Genomic DNA, 27,725 nt, shown 5'->3' with positions numbered 1-27,725 from the left:
GAATAAATTTAGGTGAAGTTGTTACTTTTACAAGGGCATATGATGATTTTTATCTGACTTGATTGGTCTCAATCATTAAAAGCCCTGATTTAATCTTTCATGAATAGACAGCCTTCTGTTTTTCCAGAGTTTTAAAACCCAATTCAATTTCACCCAGAAACTAGATGAAAGCTGGAGAGCCCTTGTGTAGTTAGTGAGCTATCTAATTATTTTTTATATTATTTTTATTTTTTCCCTTGGTGGATCTATGATTTCATTAATGAGGGTACTACCTCTTATACGGCAGATTATAATCCATCTGTGTCTGCCCATCCTATAATACTCTTGTCCACATCTTCCCATAAAATCCTATATAGGAGAAGTACACAACATACTGGGGGGAGAGTCTCCTTCTAGAGCTCTTGACATTGCCTATATACTAAGGGAGTGTGTGCTGGCTGTCCAGCATAAGTATTCAGGAGACAGTATAACTGGACCCAGAGTGAGAAAGATCTGGGGTCAAATTTTGAATTAGAAAATTACTATCTCTATGACTCTAAACAAATTATTTTACACCCATAGGTCTTAGTTTTCTCATCTGTAAGATGAATGGGTTGGACTTAATGACTTCTGTGGTCCCTTCCAACTCAAGATCTATAATCCTACAGCCCATCAGCTAGTCCTTGCTCTTTCTGGTTAAGTCCTTTATATCATTTTTCCTGAATAATTCTTTGTTTGCAATTGTTGAAGCCCACTCACACCCAATGGATGCTTATCCATTGCTCTTTGTATGATATTTAACTTCCTTATTTGGGGAAACTATAAGGAGTATGGTATAGGATCCTTAAATTGTAAGCGTTTGATTTTAACTCAAACCCAGATTTTTCCTAGAATTCCTAACACCTTCACCTAACCCAATCCTATCATCAGCAGTATTTGAAATGGTTGGAGGCACAACTTGCAGTGTTCTACAGGCTCAGAGAAATGGTTTAACAGTCACATGATACACCCTCAATGTGCCCCAGCAATTGAATTCTTAGCATTACATTTTGTTGATCATAGGGGGATTTGGTGAGAATGTCTATACACATTCTTCACAAAAGGAAACTGTGCAGCACCTTATATCCAATTATAATTATATCCAAACAGCCCAGATTATTAGTTATTCAGTGGGTGAAGAGTCTGAAAGGATAAATAGCTGATTATGTGTTTTAGTGAACTGCAACCTTGATAGGAGACAACTTGATAGGAGATAGGTGGGGCAGCCAGAAAATCTCAAATGACCTTTGTTCATGTGAACCAAAGTATGCCTTCCAGAAACAAGCAGGGGACAGTCTCATTCTTTTCTGCCTTGATCAGACACCTCCAGTATACTTGCACTCAGTTTTTATAGCCACAGTTTAAGAAAAACATTAAAGTAGGTAACATTTGGATAAATAGAGGAACATGACTCAGGATATTGTGCATTGAAGGATGAAAAGATGTCTGTCTGAAGAGAAGATTTGAGGTGTTTGTATATGTGTGGAAAGATATGATAGGTGTCTTTAAGTAACTGAAGGGCTGCAAAGAAGGGATTAGATTTATTGTTTGGCCTCAGAGAGAACTAGAAGCCAGAGGTATGAGATGCTAAGAAGCCAATTTAGAGTTAATGTCAAGAAAAACTTCCTAAAAATTAGAGCTGTCCAAAAACCAGAATGGGCTACCTTTTGGGATAGGGAGTTTTCCTTCTTTAAAAATCTTCAGGAAGAATTTGGATGTTCCCTTAGTATGTTGTAGAGGGATTTGCTTTCAGTGTGGGTTGAACTAGGTAGCTTCTGAATGTCTCTTCTAACACAACTTCTGCCATTTAGATGCAAGAGAGCACGAATGAGAGAAGCCAGGCTAACTAGGTGGTGCTGTGGATAAAGTGCTGGGCTTGGAGTCAGGAAGATTCATCTTCCCAAGTACAAATCTGGCCTCAGACACTTCTTAGCTGTATGACCTTGGGCAAGTCACTCAACCCTGTTTGCCTCAGTTTCCTCATCTGTAAAATGAGCTGGAGAAGGAAATAGCAAATCATTCTTTGCCAAGAAAATCCCAAATTAGGACATGAAGAGTTGGATGTGACTGAACAACAAGTGGGGAAAAAAACTGGAAAAAGTACCCCAAACATTGCCAGGCTTAAGAGAATGTCATTTTGGAGGATGTATCCAGTTTGTTAGTCTTGTTAGTTTTCATTGCCCCCTCCCCATTTTCCTTCCCCTGTGAAGTACCCTTAACTCAATATATACAAATAGTCAATAACTAAGGTGAAAGTAGAAAGGGTTTTTAGGCAGGGTGCTAGACTGACAGTCAGGAAACCAGTTCCAGTTCTGCCACAAACTTAAGCAAATTATTTGATTTATCTGGATCTCAGCTTTCTCTTCTGTAAAATGGACAACATGATCTTCAAAACTCCTTTCAACTTTGTGATCTTGGTTTCCTTTCCAGAATAACAGAATGAGGAAAGGGTTGGTGTGGAGTCAGAGAACTTTTGTTCTTATCCCAGTTCTGCTTTCTACCTCTGTGACACTGGGCAAATAAATTTTTCTCTCCAGACCTGTTTCTTCATTTATAAAGCAAAGGGTTGAGCTAGTTGATCTCTTAAGCTCTTTTCTAGCTCTAAATCTATGTTCCTATAAATATATAAGTGCAACTTCTTTCCAGAAACAAAATGTTACCAAAACTATATTGCAAAACAATATGAGACCTATGTATTTAGTTATAGTAATGAGGTTATAGGTAGTGGATAGAAGGGGTCATATCCCCAAATAGCAGTGGATAAAGGGAAGGAATGGGAACAAGGGAACTGTTTGAATAGTAGAAATCTTCCTATCATTTATATATTATGTCTTTAATTATCCTCAGGAACTCATCATCTATTTCTTCTTTCTGGCAAAGCAGTCTGTAATATAGTTCTGCTACAGAATCATATATCTAGAATGGGAAAGAACTTAGATATTATCCACTCTAATCCCTTCATTTTGTGGATAAGGAAATGGAGGCCCTAGAGAAGTTAAATGACTTGTTCAGGGTCACTCAGCTAGCAAGTGTTTGAGGCCAGATTTGAACTCAGGTCTACCTGACTCCAGGTCCAGCATTCCTATCCATTGTGTCACAAGCTGCCTCTAAATTACATAGCTAGAAAGTAATAGAATCAAAATTTGAACCTAGATCCCTTGGCTTCAAATATATTGCTTAAAAAAAAATCCTTACCTTTTGTTTTAGTAACAACTCTAAAACAGAATAATGGTAAGGGCTGGGCAATTGGGATTAAGTGATTTGCTCAGGGTCACATAGCTAGGAAGTGTCTGAAGTCAGATTTAAACTTAGGTTCTCCTGACTCCAGGCTTGTGCCACTGTGCCACATAGCTGCCCCTCAAATATTCTTACTGTGACATTGCTAATGCATTTATTGTAAATAAGTAATTGGATGAAAAATGGAAATTCACTTTAGATTAATCCCTCATATACATTTATAAATGTGATGCAATTTTAATTTTGTATTGTCCACTGTCTAAACATGTTCAGGAAAATCCCTGGTTCTGCAGTCTTCATAAGGACAGGCAAGCTGTATTGGGCAAGAAGATGCCAGGATATCTTTCCTTGGACCATATGAATTCTCTGGTAACTCTCTTTCAGCTTCAGAGGGGAGAGCTAGGAGGGCTGGATTACAGTTTTAAAGATAAGAAAATCAGATTCTTTCTAGGCAGCATGGTATTTTCTGAACATTGTCCCCGCTGATCCAGAGCAGAATAGCCACCCCCTCCCTGGATCTCTGTCTTCTTTGCCGCCTTACCATTTGTGTAGGGATTCGTGGTCTTCTTGTTGGTCATAACTCGGGCTGTGGCATTATTTACCTGGCCAGAGAAAGAGAGGGTGGGATGAGCATTAACCCCTTTCCTCAGTCCCTGCTTGGCTCCTAGGATCTGCTACTGCTCTTACTAAGTCTTGAAATCCCCAGGGAATTGATTATGGTGGCTGTCATTGGTCTCAGGAATAGGGGGATAGAAGAAGGCAGAGGAGGCTGTAGCCAGTGATGTGTGTCAAAATCCCCTGCCTAACCCCATTCCTGCCAAAACTGTCCAGTTCATGGTTCTCAAATTGTTACTATCTCCCAGGTTCATGCAACCTCCTCTCTTCCTTGAGGGTTAGATCCTCAAATGCTTTTTGTTAAGACCTAAACCCTAGACCTTGACACCTAGGAGGTGGCTCCATACTGCAGGATGACTCCCACTTCTGTCTTCTAGCCCACAGAAAACATGGCAGAGCAAATTCAACTCAGCTGAAATAAATTCAATTTAGCAAACCAAAAGCCTGGCATTCTAGGTCTTGGTCATCAAGTTGCTATGCAGAGCCCTACAGTACCTGGGGTCTGGATCTCCAGGTGAGCCAAAGCCTCCTCTCTAGACACTGTGTTCTGCTGAGGGGTGAGCCAGATCCCTTTCCTTTCCTCCTCCCACCTCCCTCCTAACAGTGGGTTATGCAAATTCAAATGTAGGTAGGATTCTCTGATGGTGCCCTCTGGCCTTGTTCCATTCATCTGCTTTGGCTCTGCTCTCCACAGGCTCCTAAGGGGGAGCCCTTCCCAGTCCTCCTCCCATTCCCTTGGTATTGCTTACTGCTTGCTCATCACAGTGCTAGAGACTTCAGTACCTGTGATCAACAGCCAGAATTGACATCTGCTTTCTACATTAAATAGCTCTATAGAGGGATGTTTGCAGAAACACCTACCCTAAACCCATGGCAGTGACCAGATCTATTGAGCAGCCCAGAGATAGGTCATTCCTAGGAGGGCTGTGAAGGGGTAATGGGTGTTTGGGGGGGGGGGCAAGTGGGAGATCTATTGTTTTTACTTTGTCTAGAGGGGAAAGGGGTAGAAGGGTCCCCAGATCCTAGACCTTCTGTTAAAAGGACCCAGCTTCCTGATCTTGCCCAGTGGGCTAGGGAGGATATTTCTTAGAGGCCTGAGCTGTGGGGCCATGAGAATCTAGGTATGGTTAGGAAAAAGGAAGGGAGCACATTTTTTAGGGAGAGTTTAGTGGGCTTGACCACAAAGAAGGTGGATGGATTGTAGGATTTAAGTGGAGAATAATATGGAGAGGCTGAAAAATGAGTCTGACCCTCTTTCTCCCCTACACATGCGTATATATATATATATATATATATATATATATATATATATATATATATATATATATATATATATATATATATATATATACTTTAGAGGTCTGCTTTGATTCTTAATTTAAATAACATTCCCTTTTGGCTTCTGCCTTGTCTCCTCCAATGTCTTGAGCCCTGAACTCCCCCCCCCCCAATCTCCTTTTCCTTCCCAGCTGTCTTGACTCAAGCTCATGGGCTTTAAGCTTAAATATTCTGTAGATGCTGGACTAACAGGGAGTCAAGGGATACAGGGTCAGTGGCACTGGCTGATAGTCCTCAACATTGAGACTTACCTAATTGGGACTTCATTTCCTTTCTAATCTAGAGTAGGGTAGGATTTAAGAAGAAGGGCAGTAGATGGGAACAATTTGGCTCTGCTAATTCAAACCAAATCCATTCCTTATTCCTACCTTGTTGGTCCTCCTATGCTCAGACCCTGTCCCTATAATTTCTTCCCCTATTATCACTTCTAGTTTCAGCTCACAAGTTTCCCATTATTTTTTAGCACTAGTAAAGAAAAAAAATCAAACCAATCAGAATGACTAGCACCACACACAGAGGAAGCATGCATCCCGGGACCCGGCTCTCTGTGCCCCAGATCAGGGAGGGGGATGGGTGGTCTTTAGCAGTTTTCCCACCACCCCCATTCTGACAACTTGTAGCATCCTATGCCTGTTCTCAGTGCCATATACTGATGATATCTCAACTAGGTTTGGAAATTGGGGGGGGGGTCAAAAGAAGGGAGCCACTGAGATTGAAAGAGACTATGGGACATGGGGAAAGAGAAGGAAGAAGGGATAGAAGAAGGTCAGAGAGGGAAGCTGTCTTTGGGTGGTAAAAGATTCAGCAGAAGATAAAAGGTCTGCCTGTGGGAGAGGCAGGGGACTGGGAGCAGAGAACAGGGAGGTTTAACTGGGTCCAGTCCTTCTGTTTGGATCCTAGTCTATTCTGCTCCACCAGGTAAGCAGTCAGTGGTCCTGAGGAGTTGTTGGGGAGGTGGTGTCATAGGGTCAGCTGAGCAGACTTCAGCTCCAAACCCTTACCCCTATTCCCAAGCCTATCAAAGTCAGAAGCTGCACAATTTTCAGGGATTCTACAGGGCTGCTCCTTGGATCCCACTTCTTTTTTTTTTTTAACCCTTACCTTCCATCTTGGAATCAATACTGTGTATTTGTTCCAGGGCAGAAGAGTGGTAAGGGCTAGGCAATGGGGGTCAAGTGACTTGACCAGGGTCACACAGCTGGGAAGTGTCTGAGGCCAGATTTGAACCTAGGACCTCCTGTCTCTAGGGCTAGCTCTCAATCCACTGGGCTACCCAGCTGCCCCCTTTGGATCCCACTTCTAAAGTCAATCTGGAAATGTTACCTTCCTTATTTCAGAGAAAAGAAAGGAGGAGGAAGAAACATTCTGGCTTGTTCCCAAAGAAGCATGGGACTGGCCTGGAAACTATGACTAAACCAGGAAACTGGAGAATCGACTGGATTCCTGAGTCCCCTCCCTAAGCTTTTCCTTCTCTGCCACCCTTTAAACCAGGGGAAGGAGCCTGTAGCAAAAATCCTACAGGAGTCATACTGTTGGCAGAACTCTGCTAGAAGTAGCTGTGGGAAGATGAGAGGAACCAAAGGTTTGGGGTTGAGAGGTGGGGGACACAGAGAGACGGGTATAACGCAGAGAGGGCATCCTTGGCCCCCGTCACACTTATCTGAGCACCTCTATTTTCCGTCCCTCTACGATTGTCCCATTCAGCTTCTCTCTTGCTCGGTCAGCATCTGTGCTAGTTTCAAAAGTTACAAACCCAAATCCCTGTGAGCAGAGGAGAAGGACAGACATGGAAAGAAAGACACAGGATGAGAAAAAAGGAAAAAAAAAGGAAGGGGAGGTAGGGATGAGGGAAGAGGGAGAGGGTGACAGGGAGGGAGAGAGAAAGAAAGAAAGAGAGAAAGAGAGAGAAAGAGAGGGGGGTGAGTCAGAAGAGTTGATAGGAGAGACTCAGGCTGCTGAACTGCAGAAAAAGGTCTGGTTTTTAGTGCCACCATCACACACAGAGAAGGCTAAGGGCACCAGGCTCTGGGCAGCAGCTGCAGAATTTGTCCTTCCTGAGCTGCCCCTCCTTGGTACCAAGAGTGGCCCACAAGAGGGACAAAAACTACCAGAAAGAGATTAACCTGGTAAGGGGCTAGAGGTGCCTGCCTTGCCCCCTCTTGAAAAGACGCTGGAGTGAGTGGAGGGAGGGTCAGAGGGCCTGAGGGCTGGGGGGTACTGAAGCCAGGGCTTATGGTCAAAACCCCCTGGGCTGGGCACCTCTCCCCGATCTTGACCCCAGAAGGCCCAGCCTTGCCCAGTTCTCCAAGTCCCTCTTCCTCTTGCCAGCTTTATATGGGTACCTTTGTGCATTAGCCCCTGTGGATGAATCTTACCCATTCCCAACCCTGGTGCCCATGATGCCCAGGTAATCCCACCTCCAGTGAAAAGCTCCCCAAGCCAAAGCCAGGGATAGGCATGTGGGGACAGGATGCTGGTTGATCCAACCCTGGGGGTAGGGGAAGAGAGGAAGAGCCGGGAAAGGGGCCACAAACAGGGGAGCAGGAAGTGTTCCCAGGGGGTAGGCAGAGGTCCTGTCGCTTTTAGAAAGGAAGAAGCAGCAGCAACACAGACAGCTTGGGGGAAGGTGGGAAGAGGGGAGGGGGTTGCAGGATGAGGAGGAGGTCAGGATTGCGGGGAAGAGGCAGGACAGGTGTGAGTCAGGAAGAGCAGGGAATACAAGCACCCGTGTTGCTCAGGGGTCCTCGGGCTCGAAGCTCTCCAGGAAGGAAACGCACATTTCACACGTTAGCCTGGCGGGACCGTTACAGCTGGGTTCGCTGTAATGATGGCGGCGTCTGGGCAGCACCCACCTTGGAGCCCCGTTCGTTAAAAATGATCTCCACGTCTAAAATTTTTCCGAATTGCTGGAGAGAGAGGAGAGAAGAGAGAACAGGTTGAGAAGCTAATTTTATCCTGAAATGGCTTTGAAATGTTCACCCTGCAACCTCTCAATCCTCGTTGGAAATTACAAATAAGCAGGAGAAACCTGTCTTGTGGTGTGCCCTTTTACCTAATGAAATACTTCTTTATCCATCTGCTCCCAGTTCTTTTAATTCCTTTAACAGGAATAATACCTTTTGTTCTATAATTAGGGAGGCAATATATCGACTTGATTCACACTAGGGAATCTTCTTACCTTGAGGATGGTAGGGTCCAGACCCACCAATGTGTAAGTCACCTCTTCCTTGCTTCTGTTGCCTAATAGAGCTTAAGAAGCTGGTGGAGATCTTAGCTACAAAGCATGAAAGCCCTTACTCAATTTATACTAAAGTTGAAATGACTGATACCAGATCATTTCATAGATGTTGTTTGCTATTTTTACTTTATACTTTATTCTTGTATTTTATACAGCATCATGGAGGTTGGATTACCTAGGCCAATGAGCTAGTCATCTGCAGAACCAAGACTAGCACCCAAGTCTTCTTGGTACCACAGTCCAGCACTTTAAAAAATCATAGATCTAGAGTTGGAAGGGGTCTTTAAGTCCTTTATTTTACAGATAAAGAAACAGAGGCCTTGGGAGATTAAGTGACTTGCCTAAGGTCACACTGTAGGAAGCATCCATGCCACCTTCTATAATTTTGAGGCTGGATGGAATCCACTCAGGGTAGTAACAGTGACATCTCGACGCCCCTAATGCATTTGAATTGTCACTCAGAGGAGTATCCTGCTTGAGGTACAAATAGTAATAATAAAAATAATGACACTGTAGGAATAATAGTAACAATAGCTGACAATTATATGGCATTTTAGTATTTGCAATGCACTTTAAAGACATCTTTTAATATGAGTCTTATAACAACCAGCAGGTAAAAAATTCCCATTTTCCAGATGTAAGAACAGAGAGATCCAAAACATCTATCTGAGGTCACACAGCAGGGTAAAGTGAAGCCAGAGAAAGAATGATCTGGCTGTCCTTCTGATTGAGTTACATTACCCTCTGTTATCAAGATAATGCTTTGTCTGGTGATGAAACCAGAAGGACCAGAGCTGAATCCACCTTTGCTTTGAGAAGGAAGGAGGGAAGTGAGAGGTTGGGAGAGGGAAGGAAGAGTGTGAAGAGGGGAGTTTTTTTTAAAAACTATTACTTTTTGTCTTAATAACAAGGGCAAAGGTGAGGCAAACAGGGTTAAGTGACTTTTCCAGGTCACACAACTAGGAAGTATCTGAGGACAAATTTGAACCTGTGTCCTCTTGAATTCAGGCTTGGTACTCTAGGAGGAAAATTCTTCCGGCAATTCCTACCTGCCCTCTTAGCATCAGGGGAAAAATAGTAGCTGGAGAAACGGTGTACAAATCATAGCTGGTGAGAAAGGCTTTTGGGAAACCAGAGAACCAAGAAGAGAAGAATAATGGACATAACAATAATGGTAATAATAATAACAACAACATAAATACTGACCTCAAAACTCCTTGAGGCAGCAGCACAGGTATGTCATTATCCTTTTTATTTTTATTTATTTATTTATTTTTAAACCCTGACTTTCTGTCCAAGTAATAACTCTAAGATAGAAGGGCAAGAGGCAGGCAAATAGGATTAAATGACTTGCCCAGAGTCACATAGCTAGGAAGTGTCTAGGCAGAGGCCAGATTTCAACCCAGGTACTCCTGACTCCAGGCCTGGTACCCTATCCACTGTACCACCTAGCTGCTCCCATTATTATCCTTTTTAAAAAACATATGAGGAAACTGAGGCACAGAAAGGTAACTAGTTGTAAATTGAGGTAAATATAGTAACTTGAGATGAACTTAAAGATTAAAGCTGGCACCTTGGATGAATCTTCCTTGTTTTGCTTCTTACACAATCCCAAGGAAGAGAGAAAGAAGAGAGAAGGGAAAGGAGAGAAAAGCTATGTGTCAAGAACCTTGCAGGGATTTCCAGGGACCTCTGAGGCAAATCCAATCTGATATCCAAAAAAGGCAGGTCTGGAAGGGTGAAAGAAATGAGGAAAAGGGGGGGTTGGGCGTTATCCTGATGTGATTATGTATGGAATCCTTCCCCTCTTTCCTGACAAAGGAGTCTCTGGTTTTCAATAGAAGTAAATTATAGTAGGGGGTGGTTGGGGATGGAGAACTGGGCTGAGGGATGGCAGAAGGAAGATAGGGTTGAGATGAGCACACTCACCCCGAACATTTGCCGTAGATCAGGATCCCTGAACCGGAAGGGGATGTTGGAGACGTGTAATCTCTTGGGCTGCTGCTTGTCTGTGTTTTCTGAGGAATGTAGCTGTTGGCTGTCTGTCTGTGCAGCTTCATCTGTCTGCTGGAGAGACAGAACAGAAGGCCCATGAGATGCCCTCAGCACTTGGTGTTATGGCAAGCTGCAAAACTTGTTTCAGAGAGGACATCTAGTGATGTCTTACAGGCATCTCAAGCTTACCATGTTCAAAACAAAACTAATTATCTTTCCCCACCAAACTTACCTTTTTTCTGAACTTCCCAATTTTGGTCGAAGACCCAACCTTCTTACTATAGTTGGCTAAGCCATGTTCTTTCACTTTTGGCATTTGCTGCTCCATCTTCCAAGTGGACCTCCAGACCCCCAGGGGGAGAAACTGCCCTGGGACTGGTCTGGCCTCATGGATGGGATCCTAATATATCTAGCTGGAAAAGTCCTATCCATGCTCCTTTACCCTGTCCATAAACATACCTCCCCCTCCCCCTTCCTCTTCTGGCTCTGTGAACTAGAATCAAATCAACATTGCCATTGCTTCTGGAGGGGGCTTGACAACTGATTGACCTGCTATTCCACTCACCATCTGGGACTTTCAAGACCAAAACACCCTTCCTGATCTTCACTCCCCAATAGGTATTATCTTTTCTTAGCAGAATGAAAGCTCCTTGAGGGCAGGTATTTTCTTGCTTTTTGTATCTCCAGGTCTTAGCACAACCATTCATTGTGCATATATCCAATAAGTTGGCACATCATTTCCTTTCTACCTCCACAGGCCCCTTCATCATTTTTTACTTGGACTATTTCATAAGCCTCCTAATTGGTCTCTCTGCTTCAAGCATCTCTCCACTCCCAACTTCATATAGCTTCCAAAGTGATTTTACTAAAGTGCAAGTTTGACTCTGTCTCTCCACTCCTCAATTAATTCCTGGGACTATTACTTTAAGGATCAAATAGAAACTCATGCTACTTAAAGTCTTTGAAAACCTGGCCTCAACCTATCTTTATACTTTTATAACATATACAGCTTTATAAACTTTCTTGTTTAACAAACACAGAATTCCCTTTTCCCCACCATGTTTTTGCATTAGCCTTGCCCCCAGGACTATTATTATTTTCTTGTAGAATCCCTAGGTTTTTTTTTTAAGGTTCAGATAAAATATCAGATAAAAAAAATCTCTATTATGCCTGATGATTCCCTTTGATGCTAGTGGCTTCCCTTCAAATTGTATTTACCTGGGGCAGCTATTGACCGAGTGGATAGAACACCAGGTCTGGAGTTGGGAGGAGCTGGTCTCAAATCTGGGCAAGTCACTTAATCCCAATTGCCTAGTCCTTATCATTCTGGTGCCTTAGTCAGAAAGAAGGTAAGAGTTTATAAAGAAAAGCAAATTGTATTTACCTATCTATATACATTTTATCTCTCTAGCAAAAGGACTACTTTCCCTTTGATATCCCTAGCACCAGCACAATACCTGACACATAGTAGACACATAATAAATGCTTGTTGATTTATCTCCAAGCTATCAGGATATCTGTATAGACCTCTACTTGAGCCTCTCAAATTCTTCTGCCTTTTGGAGGTGAGGAGGAATTGGAGATCGCTCTTCCTATCCAGGAGAGGATTTTTCTCTAATTCCTTAAAGGTCTCCCTCTCCATTCCCTCATATTTTAGATCTGAATCATGTAAGAAATAGGAGTCAGGACAACTTTCTAGGAAACCTAGTAAAGGAGCCTGAAAAGGCATAATTCACCCCCCTATTCCCTCTGCATACACACACACACACACACACACACACACACACACACACACACACACACACACACACAAACACCTAAGCCTTTGTCCTACCTTCATTCTGTTTCTATCTTGCATGTGCAAAATGGTCTCTCCATTTTCCTTTACATCATGAGTCAGGATTGCCTCATTTATGGAGTTGTCCCAAACCCAGTCTTTTCTTCAACAATCTTTTGTTTTTCTTTTTTTTCCTCACTTTTCCTTTACCATACAAGTTTATAATTTTGTTAATCACATGTTGCTCTTGAAAAAATGTAGTTGTCTTTTTTTTTTAACTACAGGCTCTTTGAGGGGGTTTCTGTTATTTAATACAGTGTGACTATAAATGTCTACTCCAGTCCTATTCCAGTGCCTTCTTAATCATGGCATGGTGGTGACTCAGTGTTGCTGAAGGCTATGCCAACATAGTAGAAGCTCTGTAAGCTCTTAACCAAACTGGAAAGATTTTGATGACTGGCTTGTTGAGAGACCAGGACCTGGGGCTGGGCTGTCCTCATTGGTGAAACTTCAGTTTATCTAATTGGAAAGACCTAATTCACTCTGGCTCTGGGAAACTTCAACCAAGACAACATTACATTGTTTCTGGAAAGGGCTTGTCAATTGACTGCCCTGTTGTTGTTCCACTCACCATCTCTGTGACTTCCCAGACAAAATACTCTAGCCTGATTACTGCTCCTAGATATGTTGTCTCCCTCTATTTACAATGTAAGGGTTTTCTTTTGTGTTTGTTACCATCCCTCCTATCCCATGGCTCTCCTCACCACCTTGGAACATTTGGCACATTGACCAGCCTGGAGTCTCCCATTGATGTTCTTTCTCCTGTCCTGCCTTGATCACTATATAAAGTAGAAAGGAGGGAAGGCGAAGGAGAAGCAAAGACTAGATAATCCATAAAATGGAAAACAGAGACTTAATTGTAGTGGTAAATAGGTTGGATATAATAGTTGTTTCTATAAGGTATCTTCCATAAGGTGGGCAAGGTCAATATTTGCTACCTCGAATTCTTAGCCTCTTCAAGCAGGCTTTCTCATCTGCCCTGGCTTCCTTTGACTCCTAAGAGCTGCTCTAGTGGTCTCCAGTAGAGTAATCTAGAAATCTGAGACCTTGTACTGTTTAAAACTTTTATCAATGATTTAGTTCTCTGACTTGGGCATTGATAGTATGCTTATCAAATCTGTAGAAAACAAGGAATAATAGCTAAGTAGCTCAGTGGGTGCGACTGGAGGTCCTGGGTTCATTCAAATCTGGCCTCAGACATGTTCTAGCTGTGTGACCTTGGACAAGTCATTTTTACCCCCACTGCCTAGCTCTTACCATTCTTTTTGCCTTGGAAACAATACACAATGTTGATTTTAAGATGAAAGGTAAGGATATTTATTTATTTGTTTGTTTATTTTAAAACCCTTACCTTCTGCCTTGGAGCCAAATTGGCTCCAAGGCAGAAGAGTGATAAGGGCTAGGCAATGGGGGTTAAGTGACTTGCCCAGGATCACACAGCTGGGAAGTGTCTGAGTCCAGATTTGAACCTAGGACCTCCCCTCTCTAGAGCTGACTCTAAATCCACTGAGCTATCCAGCTGGCCTCAAGGTAAGGATTTTTAAAGAAATTCTTGCAGATAACAAAGTTGGGAGGAGTAGATAAAAATAGTAGATACACTGAATCAATATCCAAAAAAATCTTGAGGCTAGAGCATTTGGGTTGACTATAAGAAGAAATTCAAAAGGGTTATAAAGATATAAAGTCTTATACTTGGGCATAAAAAAATCAACTTCAAAAGTATAAGGTAGGGAGGCATGGTTAGAGAACAATGTTCTAAAGATCAGGGGATTTTAGTGAAATGTGTTAGCAATATGATGTGGCACCTAAAAAGCCAATGCCATCTTGGGCTTCATTATGTCTATATACCATCAGAACTTCAGGGAAGTGATAGTCCCACTGTACTTTGCTCTCATTAGACCTCCTTTACTCTATTACACTCAGTTTTAGGCACCAGGGTTCAAGAAATACTGATAAGATGAACATTGTTTAGAGTCAGGAGAGCAACCAGAAAGGCGAAGAGCCTTGAATCTATGTCATGTGGAGATCAGGAATAAAAAATTGTTTCAGTTCTGTTTAGTCCAAAGAAGACTCAGGGGAATATGATAGCTGCCTTTAAGTATTTGAAGGACCATGTGGAAGATATGTTATATTTGTTTTGTTTGTTCCCCAGAGGGCAGAACTTCTGGGTTGAAGTTGCAGAGAAGCAAATTGAAGTTTGATGTCAGGAAATATTTCCTAACAACTAGTGTCATCCAAAAGTCAAGGCCTTCCTTGAGAAGTGGTGGGATCTCCCTACTTAGAGATCTTCAAACAAAGGCTGGATGACTACTTTTAAGTATGATGTGTTACAGTGGAAATTCCTTTTTGAGTAAGGTGTATGGGTTGTTCAGGGAAGACTAGTTCAGGGCTGCTTTCCTCATTTGGTGTCTACTTGTCACCTAGCTCTCACCTGTGGCTCCAAGAAGCCGTAGCATTTCTAGTGGCCATATCCTGATAAACCATCTCAGCAGGTAGGCTAAAACAGGCTTACTGTAATAACAAGTTTCAAACTTATAGGTGAGTTAGGAGGATGTCTACCCTGGCAGAAGGGGTGGATGAGAACAATTTGTTTCAACAGCCATGAAAGTGGAATGCTTAGAGCATGGGTAAACATTAAGGATGCCAAGGCTTTCCACTGCATCCTGAGTCATCACTATTTGTCTTGACTTTTGTCTTACCGCTAGATTACAATGACTATGGAAAGAGAGTGAAGCCTACAACTTCCTGCATCTCTGTCTTACTTAAATCCAATTTATGCACAAGGCAAATGATATAATCAAGTGATGTCATTTTAGTTCTTTTCAAATAGGAAAGACAATAACCAACCAACTAACTATTCTTTTTGGGTTCTGATTGCACTTGATGGTCCCTTCAACCTCTAAAATCCTATAATCTAGATTTCATAAAATACCCAATATTTTCTTGAATTTGGTTAATATAACTGGAATAGAAAACAAAAATATCCTCATTATACATTTCATATTTCTTAGTGTCTTTTAAAAATTCAAATCCTTAGATGCCTAAAAAATTGATGGATATGCTGAATATGAAATTCAACACAATTTTCTCTCTAATAAGAATTCTGAGAAACTCAATCACTGAGTTCACTTTATTGTGAAAGTTTGAAGTGGCCGAGCATATCTAAAGTTTGTGTATGCAGCAATTTTAAAAAGTACTTTTCATAAAGCATTGACTAATTAGTTCTTGCTTCCATATCTAGAGCTCTCTGGAGTTCCTGAGTCTATACCCAATCTCCAGATTCTGACTCTAAATCATTATGGAAAGTCTGTTAACATTGCTGATGAAAGAGATTTTTAACACCTCCTCCAGAAACTCATTCCAAGGTTTCTATAAAGGCAAATACAGGCTAGAACAATCATGTAAAACTAATAATTTTAATTCAACAAGGACAAATGTCAAATCCTGAATGTGGGTTCAAAAACCCACAGAAATCTTTTCTTGGAATAAAAAACAAAGGACATCTTTTCAAAAATTGTATTTGTACTGGGGTCTAGAAAGGGGACAAGGTCCCTTTCTTTTGGATGGTGGAATCACAAACTTTGTTTCAACAAATATCTTTGGGGATCAGGCTGTGGTCCACTTTTCTATCGCACTTGGCAGAACCTCAGCAGTTATCAGTGCTGGGAAGAAAAATGAGGTCATTCTAGTCTCTTCCTTCTTTAGGACCTTGGACAAGACTTTTGAACTTTGGTTCAAAAGAGATGGGATGAAGGTTACAGCCAGTAAAAAAGAGGAAGAGAAATGGGAATAGTGAGGGGTAGCCAAAAGCTGAAGTTCTGAGGAAAGCCCAAGCCACATAAATGAATAAGGAGAGTCCCCTGGAGACCCATGGTCAAACCACAGCAACTCTGCTGTGGACAGAAGCAGATAAATGGGCTCAATGGTGGTAAAACTGTAACATGCTGAGAAATCCCAGAGTGTAACAAGTACACTTGCTGCCCCTTAGGGGAGATGAAGCATTTTCCTACCATTTATCACAGTGGTTCAGGCGGCCTCTTGCCTTCTTTCCAATAGGCATACTTCCTGCCTTAAAAAAAACCCCAACAACAAACCAAACAACCCTAAAACCAAAATGTGCTCAAATGTAGACAATACCTTGTCCTTCCCTAACTCTAACTTATCTCTGTCTCTGTCCCGGTCTTCTTCAAACCACTGATCCCTGCTACAATTCCCAGCTCTATCTCAGACATTTTCCATTTTGCACACCTGGCATTTATGCCATAATAGTCTGTCTAGTACAGGATGATTGAGGGAACTAATAGTCTTGCTGTATTCTGGCCCTAGTCAGACTGCAAATGGAGTACTATGTTTAGTTCCTGAGTCTATGCCCCAATCTCCAAGTTTGACTGTGATTCAGAAAGGACAATGAAGAGAGCAAGAGGAGAACAACCACTATGGTGAAAGGTCTCAAGATATGAGGCTTAGCAGAAGGAACTGGAGATGTTTAGACTATGGAAGAGAAACTCTTATGGTTGCTGTCATTAAATATTTGAAGAGCTGTCATACAGAAGAAGAATTAAACTTGTTCTGCTTGTCCCCAGAAGGCAGAACTAGAAGCATGCAGTGAGTAGAAGAAAAAAGAAACATGCTTATACTCTGCCTCCATTCCCTTTTCTTTCACTCATTTCTCAACCTTTTGCAATCTGACTTCTTTTTTTTCTTTTTTTTTAAAATATATTTTATTTGATCATTTCCAAGCATTATTCGTTAAAGACATAGATCATTTTCTTTTCCTCCCCCCCACCCCCCATAGCCGACGCGTAAGTCCACTGGGCATTAGATGTTTTCTTGATTTGAACCCATTGCTTTGTTGATAGTATTTGCATTAGAGTGTTCATTTAAAGTCTATCCTCTGTCATGTCCCCTCAACCTCTGTATTCAGGCAGTTGCTTTTTCTCGGTGTTTCCACTCCCATAGTTTATCCTTTGCTTATGAATGGTGTTTTTTTTCTCCTGGATCCCTGAAAGTTGTTCAGGGACATTACACCGCCCCTAATGTAGAAGTCCATTACGTTCGATTATACCACAGTGTATTAGTCTCTGTGTACAATGTTCTCCTGGTTCTGCTCCTCTCGCTCTGCATCACTTCCTGGAGGTTGTTCCAGTCTCCATGGAACTTCTCCACTTTATTATTCCTTTGAGCACAATAGTATTCCATCACCAACATATACCACAGTTTGTTCAGCCATTCCCCAATTGATGGGCATCCCCTCGTTTTCCAGTTTTGGGCCACCACAAAGAGCGCAGCTATGAATATTTTTGTACAAGTCTTTGTGTCCATTATCTCTTTGGGGTACAGACCCAGCAGTGCTATGGCTGGGTCAAAGGGTAGATATTCTTTTGTCGCCCTTTGGGCATAGTTCCAAATTGCCCTCCAGAATGGTTGGATCAGTTCACAACTCCACCAGCAATGAATTAATGTCCCTACTTTGCCACATCCCCTCCAGCATTCATTACTTTCCTTTGCTGTTATGTTAGCCAATCTGCTAGGTGTGAGGTGATACCTCAGAGTTGTTTTGATTTGCATCTCTCTGATTATAAGAGATGTAGAACACTTCTTCATGTGCTTGTTAATAGTTTTGATTTCTTTATCTGAGAACTGCCTATCCATTTCCCTTGCCCATTTATCAATTGGAGAATGGCTTGATTTTTTGTACAATTGATTTAGCTCATTATAAATATGAGTAATTAAACCTTTGTCAGAGGTTTCTATGAAGATTTTTTCCCAATTTGTTGTTTCCCTTCTGATTTTAGTTATATTGGTTTTGTTTGTACAAAAGCTTTTTAGTTTGATGTAGTCAAAATTATTTATTTTACATTTTGTGATTCTTTCTATATCTTGCTTGGTTTTAAAGCCTTTCCCCTCCCAAAGGTCTGACATGTATACTATTCTGTGTTTACCCAATTTACTTATGGTTTCCTTCTTTATGTTTAAGTCACTCACCCATTTTGAATTTATCTTGGTGTAGGGTGTGAGGTGTTGATCTATTCCTAGTCTCTCCCACACTGTCTTCCAATTTTCCCAGCAGTTTTTATCGAATAGTGGATTTTTGTCCCAAAAGCTGGGATCTTTGGGTTTATCGTATACTGTCTTGCTGAGGTCGTTTTCCCCCAGTCTATTCCACTGATCTTCCTTTCTGTTTCTTAGCCAGTACCAAATTGTTTTGATGACTGCTGCTTTGTAATATAGTTTGAGGTCTGGGACTGCAAGGCCCCCATCATATGTGTTTTTTTTCATTATTTCCCTGGATATCCTTGATCTTTTGTTCTTCCAAATGAACTTTGTTATGGTTTTTTCTAAATCAGTGAAGAAGTATTTTGGTAGTTCAATGGGTATGGCACTAAATAGATAAATAAGTTTGGGTAGGATGGTCATTTTTATTATATTGGCTCGTCCTATCCATGAGCAGTTAATGTTTTTCCAATTGTTCAAGTCTAGTTTTAGTTGTGTGGCGAGTGTTTTGTAGTTGTGTTCATATAGTTCCTGTGTTTGTCTTGGGAGATAGATTCCTAGGTATTTTATTTTGTCTAAGGTGATTTTGAATGGGATTTCTCTTTCTAGTTCTTGCTGCTGAGCTGTGTTGGAGATATATAGAAAAGCTGATGATTTATGTGGGTTTATTTTGTATCCTGCAACTTTGCTAAAGTTGTTGATTATTTCAATTAGCTTTTTGGTTGAATCTCTAGGATTCTTTAAGTAGACCATCATGTCATCCGCAAAGAGTGATAACTTGGTCTCCTCCTTGCCTATTTTGATGCCTTCAATTCCTTTATCTTCTCTAATTGCTACTGCTAGTGTTTCTAGTACAATGTCAAATAGTAGAGGTGATAATGGGCATCCTTGTTTCACTCCTGATCTTATTGGGAATGCATCTAGTTTATCCCCATTGCAGATGATATTAGCTGTTGGTTTTAGATATATACTGTTTATTATTTTTAGGAATGACCCTTCTATTCCTATGCTTTCTAGTGTTTTTAATAGGAATGGGTGTTGTATTTTATCAAAGGCTTTTTCTGCATCTATTGAAATAATCATGTGGTTCTTGCTAGTTTGCTTGTTGATGTGGTCAATTATGTGGATGGTTTTCCTAATGTTGAACCAGCCCTGCATCCCTGGTATGAATCCTACTTGATCATGGTGAATGATCCTTCTGATCACTTGCTGGAGTCTTTTTGCTAGTATCCTATTTAAAATTTTTGCATCTATATTCATTAGGGAGATTGGTCTATAGTTTTCTTTCTCTGTTTTTGACCTGCCTGGTTTTGGAATCAGTACCATGTTTGTGTCGTAAAAGGAGTTTGGTAGAACTCCCTCTTTGCTTATTATGTCAAATAGTTTGTATAGTATTGGGGTTAACTGTTCTCTGAATGTTTGATAGAATTCACAGGTGAATCCATCAGGCCCTGGGGATTTTTTCTTAGGAAGTTCTTTGATGGCTTGATGGATTTCAATTTCTGATATGGGATTATTTAAGAATTCTATTTCCTCTTCTGTTAGTCTAGGCAGTTTGTATTTTTGTATATATTCATCCATTTCTCCTAAATTGGTGTATTTATTGCCATATAATTGGGCAAAGTAATTTCTAATGATTGCCTTAATTTCCTCCTCATTGGAGGTGCTGTCCCCCTTTTCATCTTTAATGCTGTGAATTTGCTTTTCTTCCTTCCTTTTTTTAATTAGATTGACCAGTACTTTGTCTATTTTGTTTGTTTTTTCAAAGTACCAGCTTCTTGTCTTATTTATTAAATCAATAGTTCTATCACTTTCGATTTTATTAATTTCTCCCTTAATTTTTAGGATTTCTAATTTGGTTTTCTGCTGGGGGTTTTTAATTTGATCGCTTTCGAGTTTTTTCAATTGCATTTCCAATTGATTGATCTCTGCTCTCCCTTGTTTGTTAATATGAGCTTTCAGGGATATGAATTTGCCTCTGATTACCGCTTTGGCTGCATCCCAAAAGGTTTGAAAGGATGTTTCGCCATTGTCATTTTCCTTGATGAAATTATTAATTGTTTCTATGATTTCTTCTTTAGCTAAACGGTTTTGGAGTATCATATTGTTTAATTTCCAATTGGTTTTAGATTTGGTTTTCCATGTACCATTACTAATCATTATTTTTATTGCCTTGTGATCTGAGAAGGCTGCATTCATTATTTCTGCTTTTTTGCATTTGTGTGCTATGTTTCTGTGACCTAATGTATGGTCAATTTTTGTGAATGTGCCATGTGGTGCTGAGAAGAAGGTGTATTCCTTTTTATCCCTATTTATTTTTCTCCATATGTCTATTAATTCTAATTTTTCTAAGATTTCATTCACTTCTTTTACCTCTTTCTTATTTATTTTTTGATTTGATTTATCTAAATTTGATAATGGTTGGTTTAAGTCTCCCACTAGTATGGTTTTATTGTCTATTTCTTCCTTCAATTCTCCTAGTTTCTCCATTAGAAATTTGGGTGCTATATTATTTGGTGCATACATGTTGATTAATGATATTTCCTCATTGTCTAGAGTCCCTTTTAACAAAATATAATTACCTTCCCTATCCCTTTTGATCAGGTCTATTTTTGCATTGGCTTTATCAGATATCATGATTACCACTCCTGCCTTCTTTCTATCAGTTGAGGCCCAGAAGGTCTTACTCCATCCTTTAATTCTGACCTTGTGGGTGTCAACCCGCCTCATGTGTGTTTCTTGAAGACAACATATGGTAGGGTTTTGGATTCTAATCCATTCAGCTATTCGTCTACGTTTTATGGGTGAGTTCATCCCATTCACGTTCAAAGTTATGATTGTCATTTGTGGACTCCCTGGCATTTTGATTGCCTTCCCTAATTCTAACCTTTTCTTCTTCGGCTCTACCTTTTAGTCCAGTGATTTACTTTGAATCAGTCCCCCTTGTCCCCTCCCTTGATGTTTCCCTTTTTAGTCCCTCCCTTTTTGTTCCCTCCCCCTCCCCCCTCTCTTTCCCTCCCTTTTTGTTCTCCCTCTCCCCCTCCCCCCCTTGGTTTTCCCTTCTCCTTACCCTTGTTGGGTAAGATAGAATTCAAGATCCCAATGGATCTGGATGTTTTTCCCTCTCAGAGTTGATTTCCCTGAGATTGAGGTTTAAGTAAACCCCCCCCCCCTCTCTTCCTCTCCTTCTTATAGGAGTTTTCTTCCCCTCCCCTTCCCCTGTGAATCTTTGTGTGAGAACCATTATTCTATTTGGTCTTTCTTTACCCCCTATTTATACATTACATTTTCCCCACATATTAGTATACATAGGTTGATATAAATGTAGTCCTTATAGAAGAGAGTTTGAGTAAAAGAAGATAACATTTTTCCCCTTTCCTTAATATTTACCTTTTCAGGTATTCCTTGCTCTTTGATTTTCGGTATCAAACTTTCCACAGAGCTCTGGTCTTTTCTTTGCAAAAAGTTGGAAGTCTTCTATTTTGTTGAATGCCCATACTTTCCCTTGGAAGTATATAGTCAGTTTTGCTGGGTAGCTGATTCTTGGTTGGAGACCCAGCTCTCTTGCCTTTCTGAAGATCATGTTCCATGCCTTACGATCATTCAGCGTAGAACTTGCAAGGTCTTGTGTGACCCTGATTGGCATTCCTTTATATCTAAATTGTCTTTTTCTGGCTTCCTGTAGGATTTTTTCTTTTGTTTGATAGCTTTGGAATTTGGCAATTACATTCCTGGGAGTTGTCTTTTGGGGGTTTAGTGTAGAAGGTGTTCTGTGAGCTCTGTCAGTGGATGTATTGCCCCCTTGTTCTAGAATCTCTGGGCAATTTTCTTTGATTATATCTTGTATCACCATGTCCAGTTTGGTGTTTATTTCTGGCTTTTCTGGGAGTCCAATTATTCTTAAATTTTCTCTTCTCCCCCTGTTTTCCAGATCTATCACCTTGTCGGTGAGATATTTTATGTTCTCTTCTAATTTCTTGGTGTTTTGGCTTTGCTTTATTAGTTCTTGCTTTAAAGCCTGGTTTTCTTTTACAGTTTGGTCAAACTGGTTTTGTAGATGCGTGAATTTCTTTTGCATCATTTCCCACTTTTCCTCCCAGAGGGCTTCCATCTTTTTGGTCCTTTCTGATTCAAATTCTTCATGGGTTTGTGGAGAGTTTCTATTTCCTTTGGAAGATTTTGGAGAATTTTCTTGTATATCTTCTTCTATCTGCTCTGTATTTTGTATTTTGGCTCCATAGAATGTGTCCAGAGTCGCCCCTTTCTTCTTATTTTTCTTGGTATTTTGGGGCTTCTGTGCTTCTGTGGAGTTTGTCATCTCTGAACGTGGAGGATTGGCTTTTCTTGTCTTTGTCTGGTGATCAGAGGCTTTAGTCCTGGGCAGATGTTGGTTCTATGAGCGTTCCCTGGGTTAAACTGAATATGCCTCACTGGAACTGGAATGGAAGGGTCGGACCACGAGGCCACACTCTCCCCCTGGCTCGGTTTCCGGAAGTTGCCTTCAGAATCCCTGGCCGTGAGGCTGTTTCGTCGGTCTGCGGGGGGATGGGCTGCCGCTTCCCCAAGCTCCGAGAGCACAGACTTTCACTGAGACTTGGATAGCAGAATCCAGCCTGTGAGGCTGTCTTGCCCGCCCTGAGGGTTGCTGTTGTTTTGACCAGCTCTCTGCAGCGGAGGCCCCAGGCAGTAACTTTCACCCGGACCAACCAGCTCTTTGCAGCTGAGGCCCCAGGCAGTAACTTTCACCCGGACTGGGACTTGGGTGGAAGACCCTGAGGGTTGTTGTTCCTCAGACCCTGCTCTCTGAGCCCGGCGTGGCTGCCGCTTCCGGGAGCCTTGGACTCTGCGCTCCTACCCCTGAGGTCCGAGGGATCTCGGGTTCTGGCTTTTAAGAGGAGCCGTACCTTTTGAACCGGGTCCAGGTCCAGGAGGAGGGTTCCCAGGGTCTGTGCTGTTGATCGTTTTGAATTTCGGCGCCTTAGGAGCTTCTAGTTTGAGATCGGTCGGGAAGGGTTTTCCGGAGATCTGAACTTCAGCTTTCTCTAAGCCGCCATCTTAACCGGAAGTCGTGCAATCTGACTTCTAACCTTATTTTATTCAACTGAAATTTTTCTCTCCATATCCCCAGTGATCTCTTAATTGCCAAATCGGAGGCTCCTTTCCAATCCTGATACTATTTGATCTGTCTGAAGCATTGAACATTGTTCAACACTCTCTCTTTCTGTGCATGGCTCCCTCTTTATTTCCCAGCTATTTTACTTGTTTAGCTATGTTCTTGCAGTTTCCTTTAGTGAATCAGTATCTCTGTTATGGTCCCCAACTATGTGTGCCCACCAATGCTATATCCTGGGCTCCTTTTTCCTCCTCTTCCTTCTATCCTTCTCTTCCTGGAACTAAGGAAGTCATGAGTTCAAATCCTGCCTCAGAAACTTAATAGTTATGTGACAATGGGCTTAGCCTCTCCCAGCCTCAGTTTCCTTATCTATAAAATGGGGATAGTAATAGCACCTATCTCCCAGGGTTAGTAAATGGACCAAATGAAATATTTGTAAGGCTCTTTGCAAACCTTATTGCATTCTATAATGCTAGCTACTGAGGTTGTTTTTGCCTAGTTATGAGTCAGGGATTAAGGAACATCTGAGGTCCCTTCTAGTACTGAGGTTTTGTGAAGAATTGGAGCTACAAATAGTATTTTCCTCTCTCATCCACTGACTCTGCTCTCAGGAGCTTCTGAAAGGTACATTTTCACAATTTTTCTTCTTTCAGCACAGGCAAAGAACAAAGATAATGGAAAGGGGGGAGATCTGGGTTGAGATTTAGTCACTGGCTCATGATAGAGTACCAGGTAATAGAGAGAAAGAGAATGAGAACCATAGGATTTTAGACTGGGGTTGACTTTAGATATCACTTAATCCAAACCCCTTATTTCATAAGTGATGAAACTGAGGACATCAAAGATTAAGTGATTAGGCCCAAATAACACATCTAGTAGGTGGCAGGATGTAAACCTGGGTCTTTTGACTTCAAATGGCAACCACAAAAATCCCTAAAATAAGGATCTTCTTAATCTTATTAATGTGGCACTGGATGATCCAATCTAAGTAAATTTCTATTGCCCACTCAAGCCTATACTACTCTCCTAAAAGACCTGCTGGGAGATGATCAGATGTAGAGCTGTCTTCTTTGATATTAACTGTTATTTATCTGAGGAAAAGGCAAGTCATCTTATCAAAGGTTGATTTAGGTATGTGATCCAAGGACATGCTCACACTGTCCTCTGAGAACTATTGATGGTTTCCCATGGCTCTCCAGGTGATCTCCAGTTGTTTTTTTCAAGTGCTTTCATTCCTGGGAACCTACCAGTTACAATTTAAGGATACTGGGCAGTGTTCCTAATGAGTTTTGTGACTTTGGGCAAATGACTCATCTTTTCTGGGTCTCATTTTCTTTCTGTGTAAAATGAAGTTAGATTGAAGTAATCTCAAAGATCCCTTCTAAATTCAAAATTCTGAGTTTCAGAGTTTAGAAATTATATAACTGAGGGGTCTTTAGCGTGGGAGTCATTAATCTATTTAAAAATAATATTTTGATAACTGTACCTCAATATAGTTATTTTACTTTGTAATCCCAGGTATCATGTGAGTTTAAAAACATTATTCTGAGAAGGGGGGCATAGCTTATCAAAAGTATCCCTGCTGCTTTCCAGGGCTCATTGTTAAAATTTCCAAGTAAGCATTTAAACCTCAGAAATCACAACCACTATAAACCAGGGTTTGAATTATTGTTTTGGTGATTGTCTAGACTTAAGAAAATATTAATTATGTAGGTTAATTTTAAAAGCATATATGTATATATTCCCTGCCCCTTCAACCCATGTCATCACCTCAGGTGTTAAAACATTTACCAGCACACTCCTATGTTGCTCTTTAAACATTGCTTGAGCTCAGTAGAAGTGAAGCTGGGCCCAGGGAATGAAACTGTCCCCAGCCTGGGTGTCTGCTGACTGTAAGCTAATAATAATAATAATAACTGACATTTATATAGCACTTTAAGGTTTGCAGAGTGTTTTTTAGCTATTACCTCATTTCAGAGATAATGTTCAGAAGCAATTAGGTTGGGGTCAGCTAGGTGGCTCAGTACATAGAAAGCTAAATCTGGAGATAGGCGGTCCTGGGTTCAAATCTAGATTCAGATACTTCCTAGCTGTGGGACCATGGGAAGTCACTTAACCCCAATTGCCTAGCCCATACCACTTTCTGCCTTGGAACCAATACTGATTCTAAGTCAGAAGATAGGGTTTAAAAAAAAAGAAATAATTAAGTAAAGAGGGTGCTGGTCAGGAGTCAGGAAGATCTAAGTTCAAATCTCACTTCAGACACTTACTAGCTTAACCCGTATGCCTCGGTTTACTCAACTTTAAAATGGGGATAATAATTGCACCTCCATCCCAAGGTTGTTGTGAGGATTAAATGAGATAATGTTTGTAAAGTACTTAGCATAGTACCTGACAGATAGTAGGTGCTTTTAAGTGCTTGTCTCCCTCCCCCTTCATTTAAGCCTTACAACATGCTTGGGTCCATGACAGAAAAAGAACCTATGATTTGGTTCAACATTTTCCTGAGGAAGACAGAGGTTCAACATGCTTAAATGATTTGCCCAAAGCCACACAACTAACAAGTAGTGGGCATACAAGGCTTTCACCCAGATTTTCTGACTAGAAATCTAGAGCCCCTTTTAACCACACCATGCAGCTGGCTCTGGAGGATGCTGGGAACAATGGTAACCAAAGTAATAAGTTATTGCCTGCAGTCTTGTCTTTTTCTAGAGTACTTAGTTCATAGATCAAGGTCTCATTTAAGGGCCAAGAGAACTCTCTTGAGAGTTTCCCCCTTTGGCTCTTTGGGGTAGATGGTTTGGTTTGGGGCAGATAAAGAGTTAATTGCTATACTTGGATATGAATCACCGAGTCTCTTAATTATAATATGCTCTAACTAAAGCTTAGTGCACCCACCAGACAAAAGAAAGGAAACCAGTCTACACTGGTAGTAACAGGGAAAAGGGGATATAGTCTACACATATGAGACAAGTTAAAAAAATTGGGCATGTCACACCTAGCAGATTGGCTAACATGACAGCAAAGGAAAGTAATGAATGTTGGAGGGTGGCAAAATTGGGACATTAATGCATTGCTGGTGGAGTTGTGAATTGATCCAGCTATTCTGGAAGGCAATTTGGAACTATGCCCAAAGGGCGATAAAAGATTATCTGCCCTTTGATCCAGCCATAGCACTGCTGGGTTTGTACCCCAAAGAGATAATGGACAAAAAGACTTGTACAAGAATATTCATAGTTGCGCTGTTTGTGGTGGCAAAAAAAAAATTGGAAAATGAGGGGATGCCCTTTGATTGGGGAATGGCTGAACAAATTGTGGTAAATGTTGGTGATGGAATACTATTGTGCTCAAAGGAATAATGAACTGGAGGAATTCCATGGGGACTGGAACAACCTCCAGGAATTGATGCAGAGTGAGAGGAGCAGAACCAGGAGAACATTATATACAGAGACTGATACACTGTGGCACAATCGAATGTAATGGACTTCTCTACAACTATTCGGATCCAGAGGAAGAATGGTGGGAAAAGAAACACAGAAAAAAAGCAACTGCTTGATCACATGGGTCAGTGGGGCTATGATTGGGGATATAGACTCTAAAGGATCACCCTAGCGCAAATATTAATGGTATGGAAGTGGGTCTTGATCAATGACACATGCTAAACCTGATGGAATTACGGTCAGATACTGGAAGGGGTGGGAGGAAGGGAGGGAAAGAACATGGGTCTTTTAACCATGGAAAATATTCGAAATCATCTAATTAAATAAAATCAAATGTAAAAAAAAATTGGGCATGGGGTATAGTCTGTGCATATGAGCTACTGGCTAAAAAAGCTGGGCACATCCTCAGAATCTGAGCACAAGGTTAAGAAAAAGGTCACCCTCCAAACCTGAAGCTGATGAGACAATATCAGTAATGGAAGTGATTAGCCTCACCCAGAAGTAACCCCTCTCAGGGATGTGTGATCTTTCCTCCTTGGACCTGCAAATGGCACTCTGTTTGCACAGCTCAAATGTACTTATCATCTAAAATACATATGTCATAAATATTTGTGGATGTGTTATATCCTATTACTAGACTGTAAGCCCCATCAAGGTAGTGCCAGTGTTCTAAGTGAAACTAAACCTGCAACATCTCTGCTTATTTGTTGAACTGAACTGCAGTTGAGAACAGGATGGTTCCTAAAGTCATAAATCTGACGTGCAATGCAGGCAAAAATAAGGTGTTTGCTAAACGAACGAATGAATGTATTCAACCCTGCTCAAATGTGAGGTCATGTAGTCACCTAGTGACTGGCAGTCTGAACTATTCAATCAGGATTTTTTGACTAAGGCCAGTGC

General features: G+C 41.1%; 1 protein-coding gene and 1 long non-coding RNA gene across 23 annotated transcripts in view; one reads left to right on the top strand and one right to left on the bottom strand.

The window, feature by feature from the left end:
* RBFOX3 (RNA binding fox-1 homolog 3) overlaps positions 1 to 27,725 on the bottom strand; it is a 1,135,878-nt gene that overhangs the window by 21,628 nt on the left and 1,086,525 nt on the right. For 14 of the 22 annotated variants that reach the window (XM_056814226.1, XM_056814231.1, XM_056814224.1 and 11 more), the window contains 4 exons: positions 10,376 to 10,513; positions 8,061 to 8,114; positions 6,877 to 6,969; positions 3,797 to 3,857 (listed from right to left, as the gene is read on the bottom strand). In XM_056814226.1, the coding sequence (XP_056670204.1) occupies positions 3,797 to 3,857; positions 6,877 to 6,969; positions 8,061 to 8,114; positions 10,376 to 10,513 (346 nt within the window). The remainder of the gene's footprint in view (positions 1 to 3,796; positions 3,858 to 6,876; positions 6,970 to 8,060; positions 8,115 to 10,375; positions 10,514 to 27,725) is intronic. The other 8 variants (XM_007482917.3, XM_007482921.3, XM_056814219.1 and 5 more) reach the window with 2 other exon arrangements.
* LOC103099347 (uncharacterized) overlaps positions 1 to 27,725 on the top strand; it is a 174,612-nt gene that overhangs the window by 10,437 nt on the left and 136,450 nt on the right. The window lies entirely within an intron of this gene.

This window comes from Monodelphis domestica, chromosome 2 (assembly GCF_027887165.1).
Source record: "Monodelphis domestica isolate mMonDom1 chromosome 2, mMonDom1.pri, whole genome shotgun sequence".
Classification (NCBI taxonomy): domain Eukaryota; kingdom Metazoa; phylum Chordata; class Mammalia; order Didelphimorphia; family Didelphidae; genus Monodelphis; species Monodelphis domestica.
This window is presented reverse-complemented; position numbering and strand designations above follow the sequence as displayed.